At 46.3% G+C, this 22,513-nt stretch overlaps 1 protein-coding gene across 1 annotated transcript; it reads right to left on the bottom strand.

The window, feature by feature from the left end:
• Positions 1-1,912: 1,912 nt before the first annotated feature.
• LOC149364943 (uncharacterized) lies at positions 1,913-20,604 on the bottom strand. Its single transcript, XM_089574930.1, has 11 exons — positions 19,119-20,604; positions 18,309-18,353; positions 15,010-15,092; positions 12,825-12,974; positions 8,979-9,237; positions 7,741-7,909; positions 7,067-7,209; positions 6,309-6,441; positions 5,645-5,812; positions 3,498-3,623; positions 1,913-2,183 (listed from the first exon to the last, which is right to left on the bottom strand). Exons 3-11 carry the CDS (start codon positions 15,020-15,022, stop codon positions 1,986-1,988), a joined length of 1,359 nt encoding a protein of 452 aa, XP_089431056.1. The 5' UTR covers positions 15,023-15,092; positions 18,309-18,353; positions 19,119-20,604; the 3' UTR covers positions 1,913-1,985.
• Positions 20,605-22,513: the final 1,909 nt, after the last annotated feature.

Raw genomic sequence — 22,513 nt, forward strand, 5'->3', positions numbered from 1 at the left:
GGCAATGACGGAGAAAGCACACACGAAAGCTAAATGCCACGCCCATCTTACACCTCTGTTCTGTTTGTTTGTTTATTGGGGTTTAACGTCCCAAAGCGACTCAGGCTATGAGGGATGCCGTAGTGAACGGCTCCGGAAATTTCGACCACCTGGGCTTCTTTATGGTGCACTGACATCGCACAGTACACGGGCCTCTAGAATTTTGCCTCCATAGAAATTAGGCCGCCGCAGCCGGGATCGAACCCGCGTCTTTCGGGCCAGCAGCCGAGCGCCGTAACCGCTGAACCACCCGCGGCGGGTTTACGCCTCTGTTCTAGTAATCTTGTATACGCTGCCAGCTTCCAACACGCAACCACCCCTAAATCAATGTTTCACTTTAGATGGCGCCACAGTCAGAAAAAAAAATCGATTTAAGGCGTCCCACCATCTGGGTGCGACGCATTTTGTACACTCGAGGCTTCGGACGGGACTGCTCGTAGCGCCGTCGTCACTGCATCAGGATGTCCCCGTACCGTTCGCCGTCGAATGCCCTCACCTGCATCCTTGGCAGAAGCGTTTTTCTCGTCCATCGTAGGCAATGCTGGTAGGTAAGGAGCAGCAGGAACAGTCACGGTTTACGCAGTGCAATTAAAGATGGCTGAAAAGGATGCCGTAATCGAGTAAGGCAGCTGAGAATCTGAGAGCACGTGCTACCACGTGCCTTGCCTTGTACTTCTTCTTCGGCGAACCATGTGTCGTCGTCCTTCCGCTGTTCATTGCACAAATGCTAACGTGCTACTGAATGCTAAGAAGTTATCCAACAGAGTGCTTATTACATCGAGAGTGTTTCGATATTTGTACGGCCGTTTTCTTTTAGTCGAAGAACTACTGTCTAGAGAAGACCCGGCCGCAGTGGTTAGCCCATCTATAAGTACGAAATTCGTGCCAGAACGGAAAAAGTAAATTTCTGTGGAAATAATTATCTAATTCAATTACTTGTCTAACTGAAAAAACTTCCTTCCCATATTCTGAGTTCACCTTTTATCCATTACTGGTCCCTGTCCGATTCTTGACAGATGCATGGAATATACCGAGTGTGAGCTCTTTTTCAAGCCAGCAGAAGAAATTTGCAGCACAACAGAGGGTACACGGCGCACGCTTCAGTGCGCTAGCGGACTCATTCTCCGGTAACCACTTCTCAGCACCATGCAGAGGGGAAAGACTATGCACCTTAGTAAAGGTACCGCAGGGTAGGCTTGAAGCGTGGTTCATACTCATGAATCTTGTTCACTGCTGGTGCTACTGAAGAAATTCGCTTAAAGTACTAATTTCAGCGTCGAAAGATGCGGCCGAAGAAAACTACAGGCGGAGTTTTGCCTTCTACTTTTTCCACGCTCTGGACTCCCGCTTTATATACTCCTGTCTTCAATCTGTCGGTCTTCATTACCTACTCTTGTTTTTAAGGTCTTCATTTTGAAAGTGCGCATTGTTCACGATAAAGGCAGAAGGACCTTTTGCTTGGGGCGCCCTCCGTATTGCATACCAACCTGCTGACAATCGGGAACCTGCCTGTGGTATCTGAGGCGTTGGTGGTTCGTATTTCGTACTACTGACAACGGCGCTACCTTTGACTTCATTTTTTATTTACTGTTCCTTGTAAACGCAATAAAGTTGTACTTCGAAGAGCTTAGACAGTTGCCTGGAGAGTTTCTAGGAACAGAGCTCTTCCAGGAACGAGGTGCCACATGTTCATAACTAGCGAAGACGGCAGGAGGTTAGCGGAGAAGCCTGCGCATGCAACACATTCTTGGGACAACGGTTGCAGGCACGCACGTCTGCGTGCATAAGCATTGATCGAGCTGTAAATTGATCCGTTCATTGATTTTTATTGGGCGACATGGGTACCTACATGGCACACATGCAGTGTGCGGCTTCCACGCGTAAACTACTTCTTCGCCTTTCGTCAGATACACGGATACATGAAGCGCGCACGGTACATGGCGATTTTAATCGCAGGTCCTGCTTGCGTTTTTGCCCCGACGAGAGAGTCGGCGCAAGTAGATGTGCAGCTTCCGCATTCTGTCGGAGCCCCCCATGCGCGACGTGCTGTGTCGCGCGCACTTGCCGCGCCAGTCTTCGCATTCCGCGTCGAACAGTGCGACGCTCAGTTTGAGATGTCGGTGGGTCTTCTCCAGGGAGCATATCTGCGTCGTTGGGAGAGGCCAAGCAAGACGAGATGAATAGACAGTTGGGCAAGTTGCTAACGTATCACGATGCACCGCACATAAAAAGGCGAAACAGACTAACTGAGGGACGCTAAATTAGTGCTTGACCTGCAGACCTCTTTCCTGAACCACTGATATTTCCTTTGTTGTTTCTTAACGAAAAAAAGAAATAGAATAACGAGCTCTTGGAACGGAAAAGAGATTGGTAGCTTTAAACTCCGTCATAACAGATGGATAAGGGGGAGGAAGAGGAGGAGGTGCACACCAAATTGCTTGCTCGAAATTGCTCGAAGGAGCTCGAAATTAACCCTGAGATCTTGATTATGGCAGGCCTCTTAGGCGGCCCTTCTGAACTGGCAAGCAAAAAAATTGCCGACGATTACGTTACTTCCTAATGCGAAATTTGAGCGCAGCAAATAAGCTGTTCCAGCATTTCGATAGACTGACGCGAAGAATTCAACCAAGAAATGTATGTACAATTACAGACAAGTTGCTATTTTTCACACATATTTCTTCTTCAAGAACCACTCCACTAACAGCTCTTGATTGTAATGGATGAAGCTTGTGGTCGGAGAAATAGATGGATATATGCTCGACTTGCTGCACCAATGCCTGTTTTTCAAAGACGAGGTCTACGCAACTATTTCGCGAGGTTGCCACAGCCGTGGGAGGCGTATGAGCCAGTTGTTCTCCCGCATAAGTGCTCAGAAATTCCTGTTTGTCTTTATATTTGCATTAAAGTCCCCATCCACCCTGGCACCCTGTCAGGTGGCAGTTAACGGTTGATCGCGAGATTTCGCTCACCGTTGGGAATGCTAACGCATGCAGCCCACATCTCTCTCTCAGCCCCCCACGTGCCTATAAGCGCGATTCAGGCGTCCACTGACCCAGGGAGCCAGTTATGCGCACTTCCTTTCCTTAAAATGACCGGAGTGTAAAACGTTGTCAACGCCAACGCCAATGAACACAATGAACGCCGACGGCCTATGACTTCAGCGCCGCGTTTCTGGCACAACGTTGTCAATGCCAACGCATGCAGCGCACACCTGTCACTACCGCCACGTAGCTTAAGCATGATTGAGGTGTCCATTGTTCCAAGATGGCAGTTAAACCCGTGGACTCCTGGACCAGTAGGGGAAGATTTTTTTTTTTAATGAAGTTGTTTCCATCCATCCATCCATCCATCCATCCTCCATCTGGAGAGTGGCCGTCAATTTCTTACACAACTAAATATACGGTTGCACCGTAAAGCGTTAATTTTGAAAGGTGTGAAGCGTAAGCTGGACGCCTTGCCTTCCATTGCATCGTATCCGCCGTGTCGTACGTGGCCACGACCTCCGTTTTCCGCCACGAGTAGGCCGTGTGCTGGATCTTGTCGATGGTCTGTTTCGCGTAGAAGTCCGGCCTTTCACTGCACAGCTGTCGAAAGTAAGCACAGTGTGATGCTGTCATTTATTTATTAATTTATTCATATTAAAATACTATTGGCTGGTGAAGGGCGTTATAGGATGGAGGCAGAAAACATAATTACACATTATCAGAGCAAAACGTAAAGTGTTTGAGAGAAAAACACTACAATAAAAAACAAAATCCTGGGTACTCGATTATTACAACTTATACAAAATTCATTTCATAGATGCTCTTTTATCTTAAATATACAATACTGCACCTTATTCTGGAACCACAGCTGGTCAGCACTGTCGTTGTGCAGTAACTCTGAGTAAAAATGAGTGGGTGTATGCGTTAATGTGTGATTGTACAGTGCAGTAATTATAATCGTGCCTTCATTGTAAGTTGCTTGATTGCCTTGATACTAGGTAATGTGCCTTCATCGTAATTTACTTGACTCTCTTTATACTCGGTAATGTGCCGTGTCAAAGATGAATGAACTCATGAATAATAAAAAAAAGAAGCTTCAACCTGCTTTTTCTCCGGCTACCCCCTAAAGAAGGCAGCTGCGGGAACTGAGCATTTATGTTACCAAATCATCGCGTGAAAAATTTCAGAAAATGAGCCTGGCTACTATGCGTAGCACTTTCTCGAGGCTTTGAATTATTCTGGCTATAAGAGGGTCCCATATAACACTGGCATACTGTAATGTAGGTCTCACGTATGTTACATAAGCTGGAAGTTTTGCATACATGTGATGAGACTTCGAATTTTCGAGGCCAGAACTTTTTTTTTTTTTTTTTGCAGTTAACCAATCTAATGTGGGTACTCGAATGGAAAAAGGCGCCACGGAAGATCGGTGGTTATGGTGCTCGGCTGCTGACCTGAAAGACGCGGGTTCGATCCAAGCCGTGAGGGTCGCATTTCAATTGAAACGAAATATTATACAAGCACGTGTGCTGTGGATGTCAGTGTACAATAAAGAACCCCGTATTGTCAAAATTATCTTCAATCCTCCACTAAGGCATCCCTTATAGCCTGAGTCGCTTCGGGACAATCGCACCACTTCTTCAGAATTTTGCGATATTCAAGGATTCAAATCTATATGAGCTGTAGGTGAAGTATGCCAAGTTTTTTTTTGCATTAGCATTTAAGATACTGACGCAATCGACGATTGAATTTTTCACTTCTCCTCAAAGCACTGAAGGAGCGCGGGGAAGTTCAGTGTGACGTCAAGGAGGGTATTATTTCAAATTACCGCTGCCGTCAGCCACGCCCTGTCGTGCCTCGTTGGATACTGACAAACAAATCTCGGCAGGGTTTGCCTTCGGTGGCGTTATTTTTCAAAGGAGGCGTTTATGCGTTGGAAGTGTACCGATACCTCCGATGACTTCATCATATGCCCCCTACTTGGCGTTGTGCGCTGTGGAGAAGCTTGAAGGCAGTCGCGATTTTAATCGGCTTTTACGTCACCGTTTCAAATGCTAGCCCACAAGGACTTCGTATGCTTTACCTGCAAGTTTCACACATTCGACCCTTTTAAGCTCGTAGATATCAAACTTATGCAGTTGCCCTTTAAACCCCAGATAGCTAGGCGAACCAACCCACTCCAACTGAAAAACTAGTGATTGCTTTTCGAGAGAGTTATTCGTCAAGCGTTGACCTTCCACCGTGAGGCTCATTGGCTTTGGCGTTCAGCTGCTGGACCCGAGGTAACGGGACTGAATCTCGACTTTTACTGCCTCATTTTGGCCAAGGCGTAATCTCGAATGTCCTTGTGTTGTGCGATGTGAGAACACGTTGAAGAACCCCTGCGGCAGAAATTAAGGCTCGCTCCGGTGTCTCTCATCCCATACTCAGCTAAGTGCCACCAAGTAGACAGACGTTGCACGGTTCCCATGCAGAGTCACTATGTAAGCCTGAAACAGCGGCAGGTGAATGATTGTCTAATGCGCGCTTGTTGAGAATGCATCAGCTCGTATAAGGCGCGCGCGCTAACATGGCAGCCTTGCGCGGGGGTGACTTCCCGCTCTTGGTGAAGCTTTGCTCACGGCGGACGAAGTGATCGCCGTCGTCGTCTTCTTGGCGTCCTTGATGCATTCGGCGCCGATGTGCAGCTCTCTCTTTGGCCGATAGCGGCGCGTGCAGAGGGTGAACGAGACCGCCAGGGTGGTGTTTCTGGCCCAGCGGAACTTCCTCGCATAGGACACGGCATCGGCCTGCAGGAGGGGACGGCGTGCCGACATTGAAATCAGTCACTCAAAGACGACCTCTAGTATTGTGCGCGGATGACGATTAGCGTCACAAGCGACAACGTTTATTTTGGGATCAAAATCTAAATACTCGAAAGGGTATCGAAAGGGTACTCGAAAGGGCCACACCCTGCCCTGACTCCTTAGACGCTGCCAAACAACTCTCGGCAGGGTTTGCCTTCGGTGGCGTTGGATTTTTCCTTCAAAGCAGGCGTTTGTGCGTTGGAAATGTACCGATACCTTCGATGACGTCATCATGCGCCCCCCACTCGGCGTTGTGCACTGCGGAGAAGCTTGAAGGGCGTCCAGATTTTAATCGGGGATTATTTCACTATTTCAAGTGCTAGCCGAAAAAAACTTCGCATGCTTTACCAGTAAGTTTCACACATTCGACCTTCTTAAGCTCGTTGATTTCTAAAGCCTATGGAGTTTCCCTTTAAGGCGAAAGCGCCGGCAGCCTCACCATTCCCATCATATGCTTGCTGTTCTTAATCTTGTACGGCGCAGGACCGGTGACCTTGCATCCGTACTGCGGCGTTGGCGGGCCGCTGTCGCTGATGTGTGTGCGCAATATGAAAGCGCTGACCGCAAACGACCTGTTGATTGGCAAAATTAGGCACCATTCATAGACTCTCTTTTCGCTTTTTATTAACAACACCACTCACATACCGTAAGTTGGCACCAAAAATGAGGCGTATACTCTTAAAGTCGCTAGTAGAAGCTTTCGGTAATTTCAACTCCAAGAAGACCGAGAATCTGTTTGGCATCATGCGGAGTTCGGTCTTAACGCTTATAAAAATGGTCTATAGACAGTCTATAGAGTTCTTATTGACTCTATTGACTTCCTATAGATATTGTTTTTGTCTATTCATAGCCTATCGACCGTCTATAGACAAGAGCCTACTAAAAGTGTACGACCATGAATCTATAGATTGTCTATAGACTGTCTATGGCATTTGTATTGCCTATAGACTTTTGTCTATAGACAGTCTACAGACTTTATAGACAGAAGTCTATAGACACTCTATAGACTGTCTAAAACTTTTTTGTAAGGGAAGAACGATTTTTTTTATGCATTTGGTGTTTTCAGGACCAGACCGTGAGTGCGAATAAACGGCAGTTCGAATTAAGTGAGACGGAACTAGCGAGAGTGCATTGTATGCCTGCTTGAGTGATTAAAATTCGCAAATAATGACTGCAACGTGCCCAAACATTCCGTACCGTGCGTGCTTTTCGAGGGTCTTGAAAAGCTGGTCATTGGTTGCCAAGCGTGGACGGACGCCCAAGACGACGTACGCAGTTCGCTGGAGTTTCGTGGCAACTTCTGATTCGCGGCGGATGTTGTTCTGTGCATGCCTGAATTTCTAAGATGGCGGAGAAAGTAGACGCAAAGAAAATGAGAAATCAAATAAGTCAGTGGGGGGGCAACGTCCGATTATTGCAAAAACATTACCATAGGAACTGAAAGTAACGACCAGTACACGTCAAGGAACTCCACGAGGTCTAAATTAATCCGGAGTCGTCCACTAAGGTGTCTTTCATAACCCGAGACCAGTTTTGGGATGCTAAACCCCTCATACCACATATTATACGAAACCATTACGGTCCGGTGCATGTGGCTACTACAGATATTACTTAAGGTTAGGCCCTAAAAGAGGAGACTTTTTTTTGAACACCTGCAGGCATATACTTTGCTCGATATTCTTACCTAGGACGTTGTAGACAGCCGAAAGGCACTGACTTTTGAGCTAAAGAACTTTGCCGCATATTTTTTACTGTCATTCAAAAATTATGCTGTCATCCTGTAAGAAAGCCTGGATGTTAGAGCTAAGTAAGCTAAGTTCGTATAGTCTACATAGCAAATTCTGAGCCTAAATAAGGAATATGAAACTTGCCTTGAGCAGGGCGAAGACTCGTCCCACTACGTCAGAGGCCGTGGTGCCGTTTTTCTCGGCTTGCAGGTCTAGCAGCGCATAGTGGTAAATGTTGTTTTTCATCCAGTAGTCTCTCATCTTCTTCAGGGCACTCTTTCGTTTCAGGTCGGTCATAACTTGAGAAAGTTTTCTGCAACGCGCACAGTACTAAATTCTAGCAGGAAACGTCGATATGAATTCATGCATTATGCGTAATTATTTTAGCGTTATTTTAAACTCAGTATTCGCAGTACTTAAGCTTACGATGCCATGCGTCGATTTGTTTCGTGCCTAAGGAATCGAAAGCCTTTAATAATAGATTGTAACCAATCTTAACTCAGCTAGCTCTGAACAACACATTTGTCGGTTCCATATATCCATTTGACTGCTGTATAAGTCGAATCCGTTCTCTAAACTTCTGGATGAAATCACGAGAATCGGCTTCTTTTCATGAACGATTCACCTTGTGTATAGCAAAGCGAACTCAAATTCAGTTTGTAAGAGACGTCGCCGGTCTATACTGTACGCATACAAACATCATTTGGCTGCGTAGTGTAAAAATTAATTCAGGACAGTATTTTAAAAAATCCCATCACAACATTTGAAAGCGCCGTTCGATTCTAATGGAGGCCACCACATGGCAGCTATGGTCGACAAACTGCCCTGGCAGATCGGCCTGTGCTCTGTCAGCACTCGCAAGAATTCGTTCCCTTCACTGTTACTGTTACCACTGTTACCACTTCACTGTTACCAGTGAATTCGTTCCCTTCACTGTTACTCCCAGCCAGGCTGAGATACCTTCCTCATGGTGTGGGTACCGAACGTTACTCAGTCTCTTAACACATGTTTCGTGGGAATGATACGCGTGACGTTAAGCCCGAAAAACACTGCGTTATCAGCGTTTGCAACTGGGCATACGCACCGAAAACAATCTTTTAGACACCATCCCAGTTACCATGCAAAAACGGCCGGTGGTGGAATTGTCTGTTTCTATTTTTATCTTTTCTAACTTATGATAGCTGCGCTTTCAATGACACTAGTGTGTTTGCCATAAGGACGCGACAATATATCCATGCAGGCCAACTTCAATTCATCCTCAGCATCCCTTCAGGGCTCCTCTACGACACTTCCAAAACAGTCACGTGGAGCTCCTTCCTTGATTTGTCGTTCTCAGTGGCCGCCACATGTGGCAGAGACCGACAGTGCAGACTCGTGTATACCTGAGTGGCACGTGGATGCCGTAGGTGGTCCTGACCGACTTGGCGGCCACCTCCAGCACTTCCTGCACGATCCTGTGGCCGTCGTTCAGGAGAGTGTCGCCACCCTTGGGCAATGCGTAGAAGGGCACGAAGACTACGTCGCAGAGGCCGTCCAGCCTCATCACGCCGTACTCCTGGATCCGACTGCCTAGCACACATACCAGCGACCGGCTGGGGAGCAGCTTTGGGCTATCGACGCGTACGACGTTGCCCTGCGGCGCTGCGAAGCCATGCACTCTTCGCCAGAAGTTTCCAGGCCAGAGCACAGGTTGCGGGTCGCCAAGCAACGTGGTGGGCTTCAGACAGCATTCACTGGGCGCTATAGAGATGCTAGACCGGATGTTAGACAAACCTTCGTGCCGTGCTCAGAGCCCAGGACTATGGAAGTGCCACGAGCCACCCACTAATACGGATTAAGGATATCAAGAGTTGGACGAAAACTCGCCTCGTTGGGGTGAATTATAAAACGTGATACTGCAGACGCCGACCACAACATAGAAAAGTTTCTATGTTTCTTTTCTGCGTTGTGGTCGGCGTCTGCAATGTCGCCTTTTATAATACGGAATAAGTGCAGCCCTGGTCAGGCATGCACTGGCTTTGAAGCTCCTAAGAAGAGTTGAAGAAGGTCCTCCAGCTCCGCCTTAAGGGTATGACGCGGCAGCGCTAATGAGTTAATGCCCGTATACGCGCAATTGGTCATTCATTCTCGACGTTACACTCATAGATCTCCGGGAGTCCTCATACTCGTATCAACACTCTCTTCGAAAAACTATTGGCTAAAAGAATTACGCAATTCCTGACTAAAAATGCAATTCTGTCAACGTCCCAACATGGTTTTCAGAAATTTAGATCGACCACCACGGCCGTGCTTTCTATAACTGACTCAATCAATGAAGCTCTCAATAATAACAATATTTCTGTTGGTGTATTCCTGGATATTAAGAAGGCATTCGACACTGTGGATCTCGATATTTTATGCAAGAAACTAGAACGATATGGGTTCAGAGGAGTATCACTCGATTTCTTTAGAAGCTATTTAACTGGGCGACGGCAGTGTGTTATTATTGACGAACACGCGTCAAGTTCGCGTTCTATTTCCGTAGGTGTTCCGCAGGGCTCAGTAATGGGGCCTATACTTTTTACACTCTACATAAACAACTTACCCGATTGCCTAATAAATACCCGTGCCATTATGTACGCCGACGATACCTCATTGTTGGTGACCGCTAACTCCGTTGAAACAGCCAAGCATATTTTAAACTCAGAACTTCAGAGAGTCAATAAATGGTTTTTAACAAATAGACTCACTTTGAATATAGGCAAGACTAAATATGTTATATTTGCATCCCCTTATAAAAAATACCAGAATACCTGCTCCGCAATATCGATAGGAGATAAAGAAATTGAAGAAGTTAAAACTATTCAGTACTTGGGTGTAACCTTAGACGCTGCATTAAACTGGAAACCGCATATCGAAAAATTGCGCAGCAAACTATCGTATGCATGTTTCGTTCTGGCCAAAGCTCGGCGACATTTCGAAATACACACACTAAAAACAATATACTTTAGCTTTTTCCAGTCCCAATTAACTTACTGTATAGAATCATGGGGGTTCACTTACATCACTTACATTGAACCTGTTTTACGCCTGCAGAAGCGGGCACTGAGAATAATGACTTGCACAACACCGTATACGCCTTCTCGCCCTTTGTTTTTTAGACTCCAAATAATGCCGGCATTGCAGCTTCGAGATTTTCGCGTTGCACTACTTGTACTAAGAGTCCTCTCCGGCACCTCCCCCTTTCCTTTGAACACATTCCATAGAGCCCCAACTAACAGCCGTTCAGCAGCACAGGGAAGATTTCTGGTTCCTACATCTCGCAATGACTATGGCCAGCGCCGCTTCGAGTATCAAGGGGTAAAAACTTGGAATAAAATCCCCTGTGCAGTCTTTGCAACGTCTAATCCTTATATTTCACTGAAGACCTTTTTTCTATCACAAATAATTACCTGATTTACAATGCAAATCGCTTTATGATTGTTTCTTATTATTCTCTGTAGTGTATATGTTGGGTTTGCCATTTATATGTCATTGAATAATCACTTCTAAGGCAACTGCGTTTATTTTGTATAAAGAATGCTGTTCCTGCCTTCGTGTTTCTTTGCACACTCTTCTATTTTTTTGTAGTGAGCCCTCTTGTATTTCTGTAATTTGAACCCTCTTGCTTGTACGCTTTTCATTTTTCCACCATTCTTATGTGTATTATTTTGGCATGCATGTAGAAAGCATTTGTCCTCACTAATATCTTTGCTTTTATTGCATGGATCCATAACTAGCCTTTGGCTAAGGATCCAGACAGTGATGTTATGTACTGTGCTGAAGAAATGATAATAAAAAGAATTGAATTGAATTGAATTGAATACCACTTCTGGAGCTGTGGTGCAGCGGTTCAGCGATGCGCCACTGCCCTACGATGGCAGTTGCATGCTGCCACCGGTGTGGCTTATACGACCCAAGTTGCTCTTTCCGAGTAATCTCTCGCGGCCAGTCATTAATTAACAGGCGCCTTCCATGGTGGTCAGTTTGTTCACAGTCAGGTGAGCAGCTTCTGATAACATCACAAGGTCATGTGACCCAGATGGCCGATCTAGGTTGGGTCTCTGTGGAATTTTCGCTCACAGCACTGACCACGACGACCACGGATTTTCTGCAGAACGGGAACCCTAAAGTTGTCGCGTTAAAAATCAGGGAGACACTTAAGCCCCGCTTTTAAGGGTATGACGCGACAGCATAGATGGCTCCCTTCAGCGGTTTCTCTTCACATACAGTATATGTCCTTCATTTCACATTCACTTATTTGTCACAATATCATGACACAGTTTTCATATTCTTTTCATTGAACTCTGCCACACTGCAGTATACGCAGATAATGTTATCCTAAAGAGTAGCTCACAAATTAGTACGTCTCTAGGTGCCTTCACTAATTACCACATTAATAAGCTTTCAATTAAGCCAAACCACACAAACACCCCCCTTGTACCTCAGCCATGTCAACGTGCCGTCGTGGCCTAGTTGGTAGCGTGCCTGGTTCGCGGCGCGATAATTATGAAAGTCTTTCTTTGCGCAAAATCTTTATGAAGTTTAGTTGTTTGAGACATGCTCTGGCCTTTTCTTCTATTTTCATCCGAGGCATGCACGCGTGACGTCACGCGTGTCATGGGTTTCTCGACAAAACGCTGCCGCCAGGACGATGTTGGCTTTTCTCTTTAATAGGAGCCTTAACTTTCTAGCTGTTGGTGGCTTAGAGCAGGCAATAGCTAATGCAATGTGTGCGGAGTAGTTCGATAAATTCACTTTTTTTCGCCAAAAAACGAGCTAGGCTTTCGTGAATACGTCGGGGCAGCCCACCGACAGGAACCTGCTGCCTCAGTTCTTAGTTCTTTCGTGCCCACATGCACGAACACATACGCGGCGTGTGTCTTGTATATACACAATCAAACACGCTCACATGGTTCATTCGTTTGCTTGATGGTCTACGAATTGGTAAAACTACCGTTGGAGGTCCCGTGTTACAAGCGGTAAATGTTTTTTTTTTTTTTTCACTCTAATGCCTCATCACGAGCAGCGACTCCGTTTCAGCGATATTTTCTGAAAGATACAAAACCCCTCGGCCTTGGTGCCTCTGATAAGTATTTCAAGCTCAAAAGCTGCAAAGGAGAAGGCGTCCAAGTCGCGTGTAGCCGTGAGTAGCTACGCAGAGTAGGCGTTGTTAAACAACTTTCCGAGAAGCTCTCCAAGAAGCATACCTCGAGTCTTCGTGGCAGCTGTCTTTCGGGTTGCTTCTACATGCTCCTCCTCCGCTCGTGCCGCGATACTTGGCACACTGTTCTCCGTGAGGATCACCGCCATCTCGGGCTCGGCAGTGAGTTCCATGCTGGGCGCACTGCCCAGGTTCGCTGCAGACAACCAGAGTTTGTAGTTGCTGTTAAGCTCTTAAGCTAGTTAAGCTTCAAGGGTCGCAGATGCGAAACAGAGCGACTGCTTGACGGCGTCATTAATAGCCCGAGTTTCTTTTAAAAGAGTGGCAATCCATTTCTTTTAGAATTCCGTACGAGTTCATTAGTATGTGCTGCTAGGCATTATTGGTTTAAGGACTATAATCTGCACATGGCCACAGCGGAACTATTAACTCGGATGAAGAACACGGGACGAGCACTACGAACAACTCGTCCTGCTTCTATGTGCCTGATGAACCCGCCGCGGTGACTCAGTGGTTACGGCGCTCGGCGGCTGGCCCGAAAGACGCGGGTTCAATCGCGGTCGCGGCGGCTGAATTTCGATGGATGCGAAATTCAAGAGGTCCGTGTATTGTGCGATGTCAGTGCACGTTAAAGAACCCCAGGTGGTCGAAATTTCCGGCGCACTTCATTACGGCGTCCCTCGTAGCCTGAGTTGCTTTGGGACGTTAAACTCCAATAAACCAAACCAAACATATGTGCCTGATGACTAATACCTTATGATGTACCATAGACGATTCGTGTGACTGCAAACGAGTGTGCAATTTTGCAACGTGCAATTTTATGATGAAAGCTTGAAATTTCGCCAAGATTTGCCCGTCAAATGATGTTTTTCTCTCTCTCTATCCTTACGTTGTTTTCAGTTCACTGCAGCGCTCAGGGCGCCCTTTCTCACGCTCTATAAATGGCAGAGGATCTCGTCAGGAACGCCCCGTAAAAGAGAGTGCACATGAGGCGGCTGCCAAATGCGTGTTGCTATTACCACATCAAGTTCTGTGTTTGTTTGTTTATTTATTTATTTATTTATTTATTTATTTATTTATTTATTTGTTTGTTTGTTTGTTTGTTTGTTTGTTTGTTTGTTTTTTGTTTGTTTGTTTGTTTGTTTGTTTGTTTGTTTGTTTGTTTGTTTGTTTGTTTGTTTGTTTGTTTGTTTGTTTGTTTGTTTGTTTGTTTGTTTGTTTGTTTGTTTGTTTGTTTGTTTGTTTGTTTGTTCGAAGGGAGCAAGTTCATTCTGTAAATAGTTTATTTCAAATCTTGTTAAATGTCACCGCAAAGCGGCGCGATAAGCATGGCAGGAAAACTCCAAGGATATGTATAATCTGAGCAATGGCACCGCGTCACCCACAAGAGTCCTGAGCGTGAGCAGTGGGTTGAGTCAAGGGAGTCCATTCACGATGTGTACCACTCTGCTGCCTTCAATTCGCATCTGCAGTCGAGTTAGCGCTTGTGTTGCACTACAGTCGGATACAGGGTAAGTCTGCAGTGAAGCTCCGCCCACATTCAGGGCCTCCGCACAAAATTCCTCCACGACAAAAATTAAGTAGTTCGTTGTTAAAACTTTTCTTCTCACCTAGACAAGAAGCTAATCGCAAGAAAAAAAATTATAGGCTCTAGAACATTCATACCAGGTTTGTTTAATTAATATAGTCAGACATTAAAAAGCTGATTTCGTTTACTGCTGTGACTGGCCCGTGGTGTAAATCAGGACGCTGCACACCGTGGACGAGTGTTACGAACTGCTGATTTTTTTTTTTTTGAGCGAAAAGCTCTACTCCTCCCATGCTGAGCCTGAAGGTCAACTGGCTCTTAGATTCGACCTCTAACGGCAGGCGCGCCACATGTGGCTATGACGTCATGCCATGTGTCTCGCCGAAGCCACAGCTGCTCGCTCGGCAGTCACGCACGCCTGTGCGCTGGCTGCTGTTCGGCCTCTCCTCCTCGCCAGTTGTGGAATGTGATGTGTCACGTGATTCGCTCTTTCGCTTGGCAGTCATGTCCGCCGCTACGCCGAGCGTCGCTCTGGACGCTCGCCCTTGCATTTGTGGCATGTGATGCATCGCGTGATTTCCTCTCGCTGATATAATTCCAGTCCCTGCTGACAGAGCTTTCGCTCTGTATATCCTGGCTCAGCTAAGTTGAGCCACAGCCACTTATTTCAAGTTGTATCCTACTACAGTGTGGGAGCATTTACCGCTGATGAACATGAAGAGATTGGAGCCGACGAGAAACACCAGCAACAGGCCGGCGATGGTGAAGAACAGTGGCGGTGTGCAGCTGGCGGGGAGAAAGAACGACCAATGAATGCACTGTGAGCGCACGCAGTAGCATGCGACGAAAGAAGAGCCTGGAAAGAACGTAGCATAAAATTCTGAGAACCTCTATCTTCAACAGTAAAAATTACCGGTCTGTGTATGGGATTATTTTTAGGGAAATATAAAGCCCAAAAGGCCACACGCGGAAAAAAAAGGCCTGTGGCCTCATTTCTAGGTATTCGCCGTTCCAGCTTCATGTTTACAACGTTCTATAAAATACTTTATTGACTTTTTTACCTGGAACGTAGTTTCCCCTATTTAGGTATGTTTTTTTTTTATTCCAATTAAGTTCCAATTATTAGTTCGAACTTATGTCGAACCAGGTTAGGGGTGCAGTTACAGAAATTATAAGGCCAATATCAGCCACACACAAAACAGCACAGCGACAAAAACCACGGTTACCAGGAACATGAGGGTCCGAATGGTGTTATGTAGAACTAACTCTTCGTGGGCGAACATTTTTGGCATAGTGGAGGTAAAAAGTGAAAGGAATTACTTCAACAGAGGCTGTCATCCGAAGGATCGCCGTAGCTCACCGTATATAGTATTTCACTTCCACCAAAAGGAGCCCGGCAATGGCGCATGCCGTTACAAAATACGTAACGGACGGACATATTTTATCGGTAACCGAGGTGCGCCAGAAACTTTCCGGGTTTTCAGTAAGGTTTGTTTTCCAGGTTTCGAAGCAATCGAATAAACTCCTTCAGTAAACTAGAGGGCCACTCGAGATATCACAGTTTACTTGGTCAATTCTTTAAATTCGATATCGCGCTTCATATATACCGCTATCCTGACTATTCCCGCAATCTGATGGTTCTGCAGAAGATTTTTGCAGTTAGACACTTGGAGAGTGTGCAGTGCCTGAGCGCGTTTAAGGAGCTTTTAGTGCGATAAAGGAAGGGAAATAAAGCTGACAAAAAAAAGGTAAGGCATCAAAAGCAGCTACCTCCGCTGACTTTTCAAAAAGCATGAAATGTTGTCACAAATCGTGGGTCAAATAATGCACTCAAATCCCCCTTTTTTTCTTTATCACACTGAAATTAAAAGTCACCTTTCGTTTGAATTTATAAGAATGCCGCTATAAGATCGCCATGCAGTCCATCCTGGTAGTTTTGCGGCGTTCCTTTACTTCTCCTGAGCACGTATGCTTGTTTTGCACTGGGGCACTTTTAACTTTTATTGGTTGTCGGCGAAAGCTGCTGTGGCAAGAAAATAATTAAGTTCTGTGTACTTACAATGTGGCCACTGCACAAAGGTGAGAGAGCGAGGAACATGGCTTGAGTGTATTTCAGTAAAATCTGTTAGTATTCGTAACGCTGCAAAAAGTTACGGATCTGGGAACACTCCACACCGCAAACAAATTTGGCAGTCCTATCCTAACCAGCTCTGCGACGGCACTTTCGCTTGTTGCCATGCCTCGACTTTTAATCAGGGCGATTAGTCGAAGGCGGCCAGAATACATCGGCCAACCGCCTCATCCTAATCGGACTAAAGAACCCCATCGATGACCACGTCGAAAACGTCGTCCTTGCGTACACAGGTTTTGAATACTGTATTACTACACTGGATCTCATTCAAAGTAAAATTTCTGTTCATAGAATTCGAGCGTGTGGGAGTCCGGTACACATGCGGTAGTGGCCTTTCTGACAGAAGCAAACACTTATTACGAAGAACTCGGCATGAAAAGCAGACAGAGAACAGAAGACAATAATGAGAAGACGTTAACCGACTATGGAGTGCATATTGCAACCGCGCAAAACGACGCAGGACGAAGAGAGGAAAGCACAGGACAAGACGCGTCCTGCGTCGTTTTGCGCGGTTGCAATATGCACTCCATTGTCAACCACCAACTAGCCCGCCTTAACTTGTTACATTAACCGACTAGACTGGCAGCATGCTTTTCTGAACAGCAAACACCTGTGTGCAGCACTTATTCACTGCTACAGGGAAGTCGCTATGCGGTCTGCGCCTAAGGGATTACGCACAGGTAAACGTTAACTTTCGGCTTTTCCTAACCGCTTGATTCGTGAAACGCTGCACTTCCCTGCAGTCGGCTACGGGTGCCTCATTAGAGCAGCATGGAATGATGACATGGAAAACGCTGAACAAGTCCGAATTTCACACCATATGTCTTGTAAAAAGCGGTCCACATAGAGTTTTCTTTAAAAAAAGTCAGTGCTATGCACGATACAGGAAAATAAAATCACCAACTGTTTATCGAGAGGAAAAGTGCGTTTGCGCTCGTACTGATTTACACTGACCAATGTGTCTCTGCAGACAGATTTTGTGTGAGCCCACTGAGCTCGAGAAGGGCAGGTAGCATCGGAACAGGATGCGCAGGTAGTTGGTACTTCCTCTTTCAGGTTCCAAACTAGAGCGGGTTTAAAGGGAACTAAACGAAGGAAGGGAGAGGGAGGGGGGGGGGGGGGGTGTTAAATAAAAGCCTAGTAATGCCACCTGGTGATGCACTATTTACATCCCCTCTAATCGGCTCGTCGTCTATCTCTCAACTATGTAGGTCCAGTTCTGCTTACAACGTAACTTTGATGTACGGTCATGCTGCACAAGGCACTGTGAGCCGCTCGAGTGCACCGAGATGTTAGCCTCACGGCTTACTCGTCCAAGGCAAACATCAATTACAGCATACCAAAAGTGCCGCAGAAAGTTCAGTTGCCAATGACGAAGCGTTTAAAAAAAACAGGACCGTGATTACAGGATGCCAGTGCGACATTACATCAGTAATTGCGAGTTATCTAGGATTACCAGAAAGGAAAAAGTCGTCCCGAGCGAAATGATTCGAAGAACGACTACGATTGCGGCCATTTTTTTTACAGGGCTCATGTTTCTTATCAATAGAGCTCTCTGGGGCACATCGTCTTATTTCGGGAACTGATAAAATGTTGCTGTTGAGGCTTTACAGAGATAAGACACACATAATGAAAAGCAGCGAACCTCTCTCTATGTTCGCTTTCATGTTTTTTTTTTTTTTTTTTGGCCTTCACGCGGTGGTATCACAAAGAGTCGAGTACAGATAGGCCGTTTTAAGCGCACGGGTAACGGAAACCTATTACGCGTTACTATGCCGGACCTGAATCTGTGGTTTCTGGAGCAAGCCATTGGGTTGAGTGGATTGATTTGGAGCTGCGAATAGTCTTGTATTTTCAAGCAGACTTCTTACCCTTGAACGGAGTGACGATTGAGGACGTCCCAGGGACAACATCGTCTTGGTGAAAATTGAGGGAAAAAAAATTAAGCAAGTTACAATGAGAGCCGTATAAGCGATCAACAGAGTAGACCGTGTTGTATGCGAGACCTTGGCGCCGCAAAACTTACAGCCTTGTTCAAAAGTCTTCCGGCCACAGAGTTTGATTCTGAGCCCTAAGTGAAGCTCGAAAACTTCGCAAAAGCGGGGACAACAGCCTGTCTCCTCATCCGGAGATTCGAAGCTTCGGGTGGATTGTAACTATTTGGTTACACGGTCCAAGCGCGAGCTTTGAGGCTTGAAGACTTTAAAACAAAGCTGTACGTATTGATGAGAGTCCAAAGAGAATAGTATCAAAAGGAAGGACTCAGCATTAAGTTTACTTGTTAGTTTCGTACGGTGTTGTCTGACATGTCTAGCTACATACCCGCGAACGGTATCGTTGATTTGCTTTCGTGATCTTAACTTTCGTTGATAGTCTGCTGTTTTGTTTTCTTTTGATTGTTATGTTATGCTCTCAAATTTTGTTAACCCGTCTCACGCTCACCCAAATATGCACACACCATTCTGAACCCTAAAATACACGGCCACAGCAATGATAATGACTTCGAGAAATTTTGAGCTGGCATGCATAAAAATACTACTGTGGCAAAACGAGACGACAACCTAAAGTGGCAATGGCAGACAAGACGGAGAACATGCGGATATATTCGCTAAATGACCGTAAACAAAAAGTCAATATGAGTCCGCGTATGGGAGCATTCGCAGGTGATGTTAACTGCCCACCTTCGCCAGTGGTGTCGGTGGCAGAAGGGTCAAGCATGGAGGTCCGTTCACTATCAGAAGAATCTGCAGGGAAATACATGTAATGTGGCTGTTAAACGCAGTTAGGCATACGTGTGTGAGTGACTTGTTTGGGTGAGAACAGGGTAAACAAACTCGGTACTTAGAAGATACGCCTTGAACAGCAAGCTAACATACAACCCTAGTTGTGCTCGTCGGACGTTCAGATATCGTGCATTACGTCCGCACAGCTGTCTCCACTCCTACCAACATAGGGTCACGTAATGACTGGCCAGCGCCCGCCTCCGCTAACCGCTCACAATGGTCTCATAGACGATAACCAATCCAATCCCGAATTGACATTACATACAAATAATGTCATTTGCGCGTTATGTCCCCAGCCTACGCGGATCTAGCTCCAAGGCACCACTCGTTATGACACCCTCAATTTTTCTCTAGCCCTCAGGTCGATCGTGGCGCCACCTATACGCGTGCCGTCCCGCAGGCACTCTATACTCTGACACTTTGATGGCCGCTTGTATTTTTTTTTTCCCACTTGTGGCGCAAACAACGACAAACAACGGTACGTGGATCATGTTCTAATTACCCACTGGCGAACACGGGAATTATGTATGGACTGCGGCACGATTACAGCAGTGAAGAACGCCGTCAATGGAGGAAACCATGCGCCAAACTCCACGGAGAACGTCCCTCCCGCGACTACAGCACTAACATTGTCTAAATTTGCAGATTTATGAACTGCACTGCTCGTACAGTGACGATGCTGTTCGTACCGGCCGCGCCGGTGGACACTCCTGCGGTTACGGGTGGTAGCTATTTGACAGAACTACTCATAAACAGCTCAAGGAACCCAACATGGTCTCCTATAGCTATCTCGACTCATCTGTAGTTCTTTTTTCGGGGCAGAACTCTTTCGAACAAATTCGAGTTTCAGCGAACTTCGAGGGCTTACCCATAGCGAGTTCCTTGAAACGTGAGGTGAAGGGCTAGAGAGCAGGCTTTTTCCTCGTCTCGTTATTCGCTTGCAAACCGAGCAAACGTTAGGGGCACGAGCAGACTTGTCATGCTTCGTCTTTGTCACTTCCTAAACCATCTCTATAAATAGTTCGTGAGGGAATGAGTTTGTGAATGCAGTGAGCATAATGCATACATAATATATAACAATCTAGTGAAAAGAAAATTTTCTCGGCATGGTTACTTTTTAGTATAAACATAGACCAAAGTTTTAAATAATTTACTGGCGTTACGGCCGTGGAGTAGCCTTTGTCAGAATGCTGCCAATGCGACATTCTGACTCCATGATCCGACTCATTCAAAAATAGACCAGTTCTCAAAGCGACCGTGGGAGAACTGTGGCACATTCCAACGTTGTTGAGTGTAGAAAAAAAGACTTGGACTGCGCTGAACATATACCCTTAAAGGGACCCTGAAATGATTTCTGTGGGCGTATTCTAGTAAAACAGATCTGTAGAGGTGGTCTTTGGTCTTTGTGAGCATTCGAGTCTGGTTCGAAAGCTCTGCGTGGACCCTATAATTTAGAAATAATTTTTAAATATCGCTGCTCCCAGTGGCTCGCAACCAATTAGGGTGACCTACCTCACCGCGTGTCCTCCAACCCCAATGACACCAGTGGGCAGAAGAGCCAGCCTTCAAGCTCGCCCAATCTGCCTACCGAGGTCATCGGGGTAGGGGACACGCGGCGGTGAGGCATCGCCCTGATCGGTTGCAAGGTACTGCGAGCAGCGATATTTAATGATTATTTCGAAATAATAGGGCCTACGCAGAGCTTTCAAATCTGACTTGAATACCCACAAAGACCAAAGACCACCTCTAAACATCTGTTGCGCTATAATATGCCCATTGAAATCATTTCAGGGTCCCTTCAAGAGTACAATGCAATGGCATTAGAATTCGATCCGCGCTAGTACTCATTCTCTTGCATAGATTCATAGATCGCGAGTAGTCTCCATACCACTCCTAGTGCAGTGGTGCAGCGGTTCAGCGATGCGCCACTGCCCCGACAGGTGGCTGTTTCAAACACAGCCACCGGTGGGCAGTTCCACGATGCTCAGTTCCACGATGGGCAAGTGGCAATTACATTGCATTTATTTGAATTTCATTTCCACCTGGCTTTTCGTGACAAGTATTTCTTAGCAATGGGACGTCTAATGCTATCGCAATAAAACTTCCAAAATTGTGTATTGACTACACTGGAGCCAGAACGACCGAAAAATGGCGCCTCACGTGAAAAGCGAAATCGCGCAAGGAGTTATATAAACCATGCCCACTTACGTCTACAGGTGCCTAGGCGCGCAAGATAAAAATCTGGGGCAGTCTCACGCGGCTGCGGGTACGTGATGTTTCAGGGCAACTCGAATTTCACCGCTCCAATGCTCCAACGCCAACGGAAGACGCCGTAACGACCGAAGAGCAAATGGCTGACTACTACAAGACCATCAGGGAAAGCCCCTCTACCATGTCCGTCTCTCAACACGGACGAGAGACATTCTCCGAAACGTTCATACTTTTCCGATGCTCTGGAACATTAGGTGATTCAGTGCACTGTGTCAACTATCTCAGATCAGGGCAGATAAAAAACATTCTTTACCTATGTAACGCTGCAGTCACCACCCCCTATTCCCTCGCCTTCACTAAAAGAGCCCTAGGCTTCATTCAGACACAGCCAGCGTGCCTTAGCGGAACACATTCTACACCTTGGGGGACTCCCTTTAAACATTTGACCAAGACTAGTATATCGGTTTATAATAAAGTATTTCCTCCACCTTATTCCTCGCTGCGGCACTGAAGGAGCCATTAGGAAATTTCGCCTCAAGCACTCCAACTCACCTGAACTCACCTCCAACTGAACTCACCTCCAACTCACCAACTCTTTCTGTCCGTGTTTTTCGCGCTAAAATTTTGCAAGATGTATGTTAACCAACTCGCCCCGTATGCAGTACTGTTAAATCACCTGAAAAGCCCTAGCACACAGGACGGAGAGGAGAACTTCGGACGTGCAGGTGACGACGTCACTTGACCCTGACGTCACTTGAAAAGTCCAAGAAAACTAAATACTACCAGGTACTATTCACACAAAACACATCGATGCACGTGAGCAATGACTGCATGCATCATCCCCTCAGAGACTGGCGCCACACTGAGCTTCATTGAGGACCCTCAGAAGCGGTCCGGTTGACAAGGTGAAATTGAGCCGAACCCCTTTTTCCCAAGGCGTCAAGGCCTTCCCTGGAGAGGCGCAGTGAAACGAAGCCGCCGCCTCCTGCGCTGCTCGCGTGCTGCTCCAGCTGCAAGGACGAACGACAAGCTATACCGTATACTTTTTGCCAACTAGCAATTTAGTCATAGGCATATGCGCA

This window comes from Amblyomma mixtum, chromosome 2 (genome assembly GCF_055824585.1).
Source record: "Amblyomma mixtum isolate Tamu chromosome 2, ASM5582458v1, whole genome shotgun sequence".
Lineage (NCBI taxonomy): Eukaryota > Metazoa > Arthropoda > Arachnida > Ixodida > Ixodidae > Amblyomma > Amblyomma mixtum.

Bases quoted from the DNA above. Each gene is read 5' to 3' on its own strand.
- LOC149364943 (XM_089574930.1), bottom strand. The intron at 7,910-8,978 runs GTATACACGAGT...TGCGCGTTGCAG, and splicing joins GGCATCCACGTGCCACTCAG to AAAACTTTCTCAAGTTATGA. The intron at 3,624-5,644 runs GTGAGCAAAGCT...TACTTTCGACAG, and splicing joins CGGCGATCACTTCGTCCGCC to CTGTGCAGTGAAAGGCCGGA.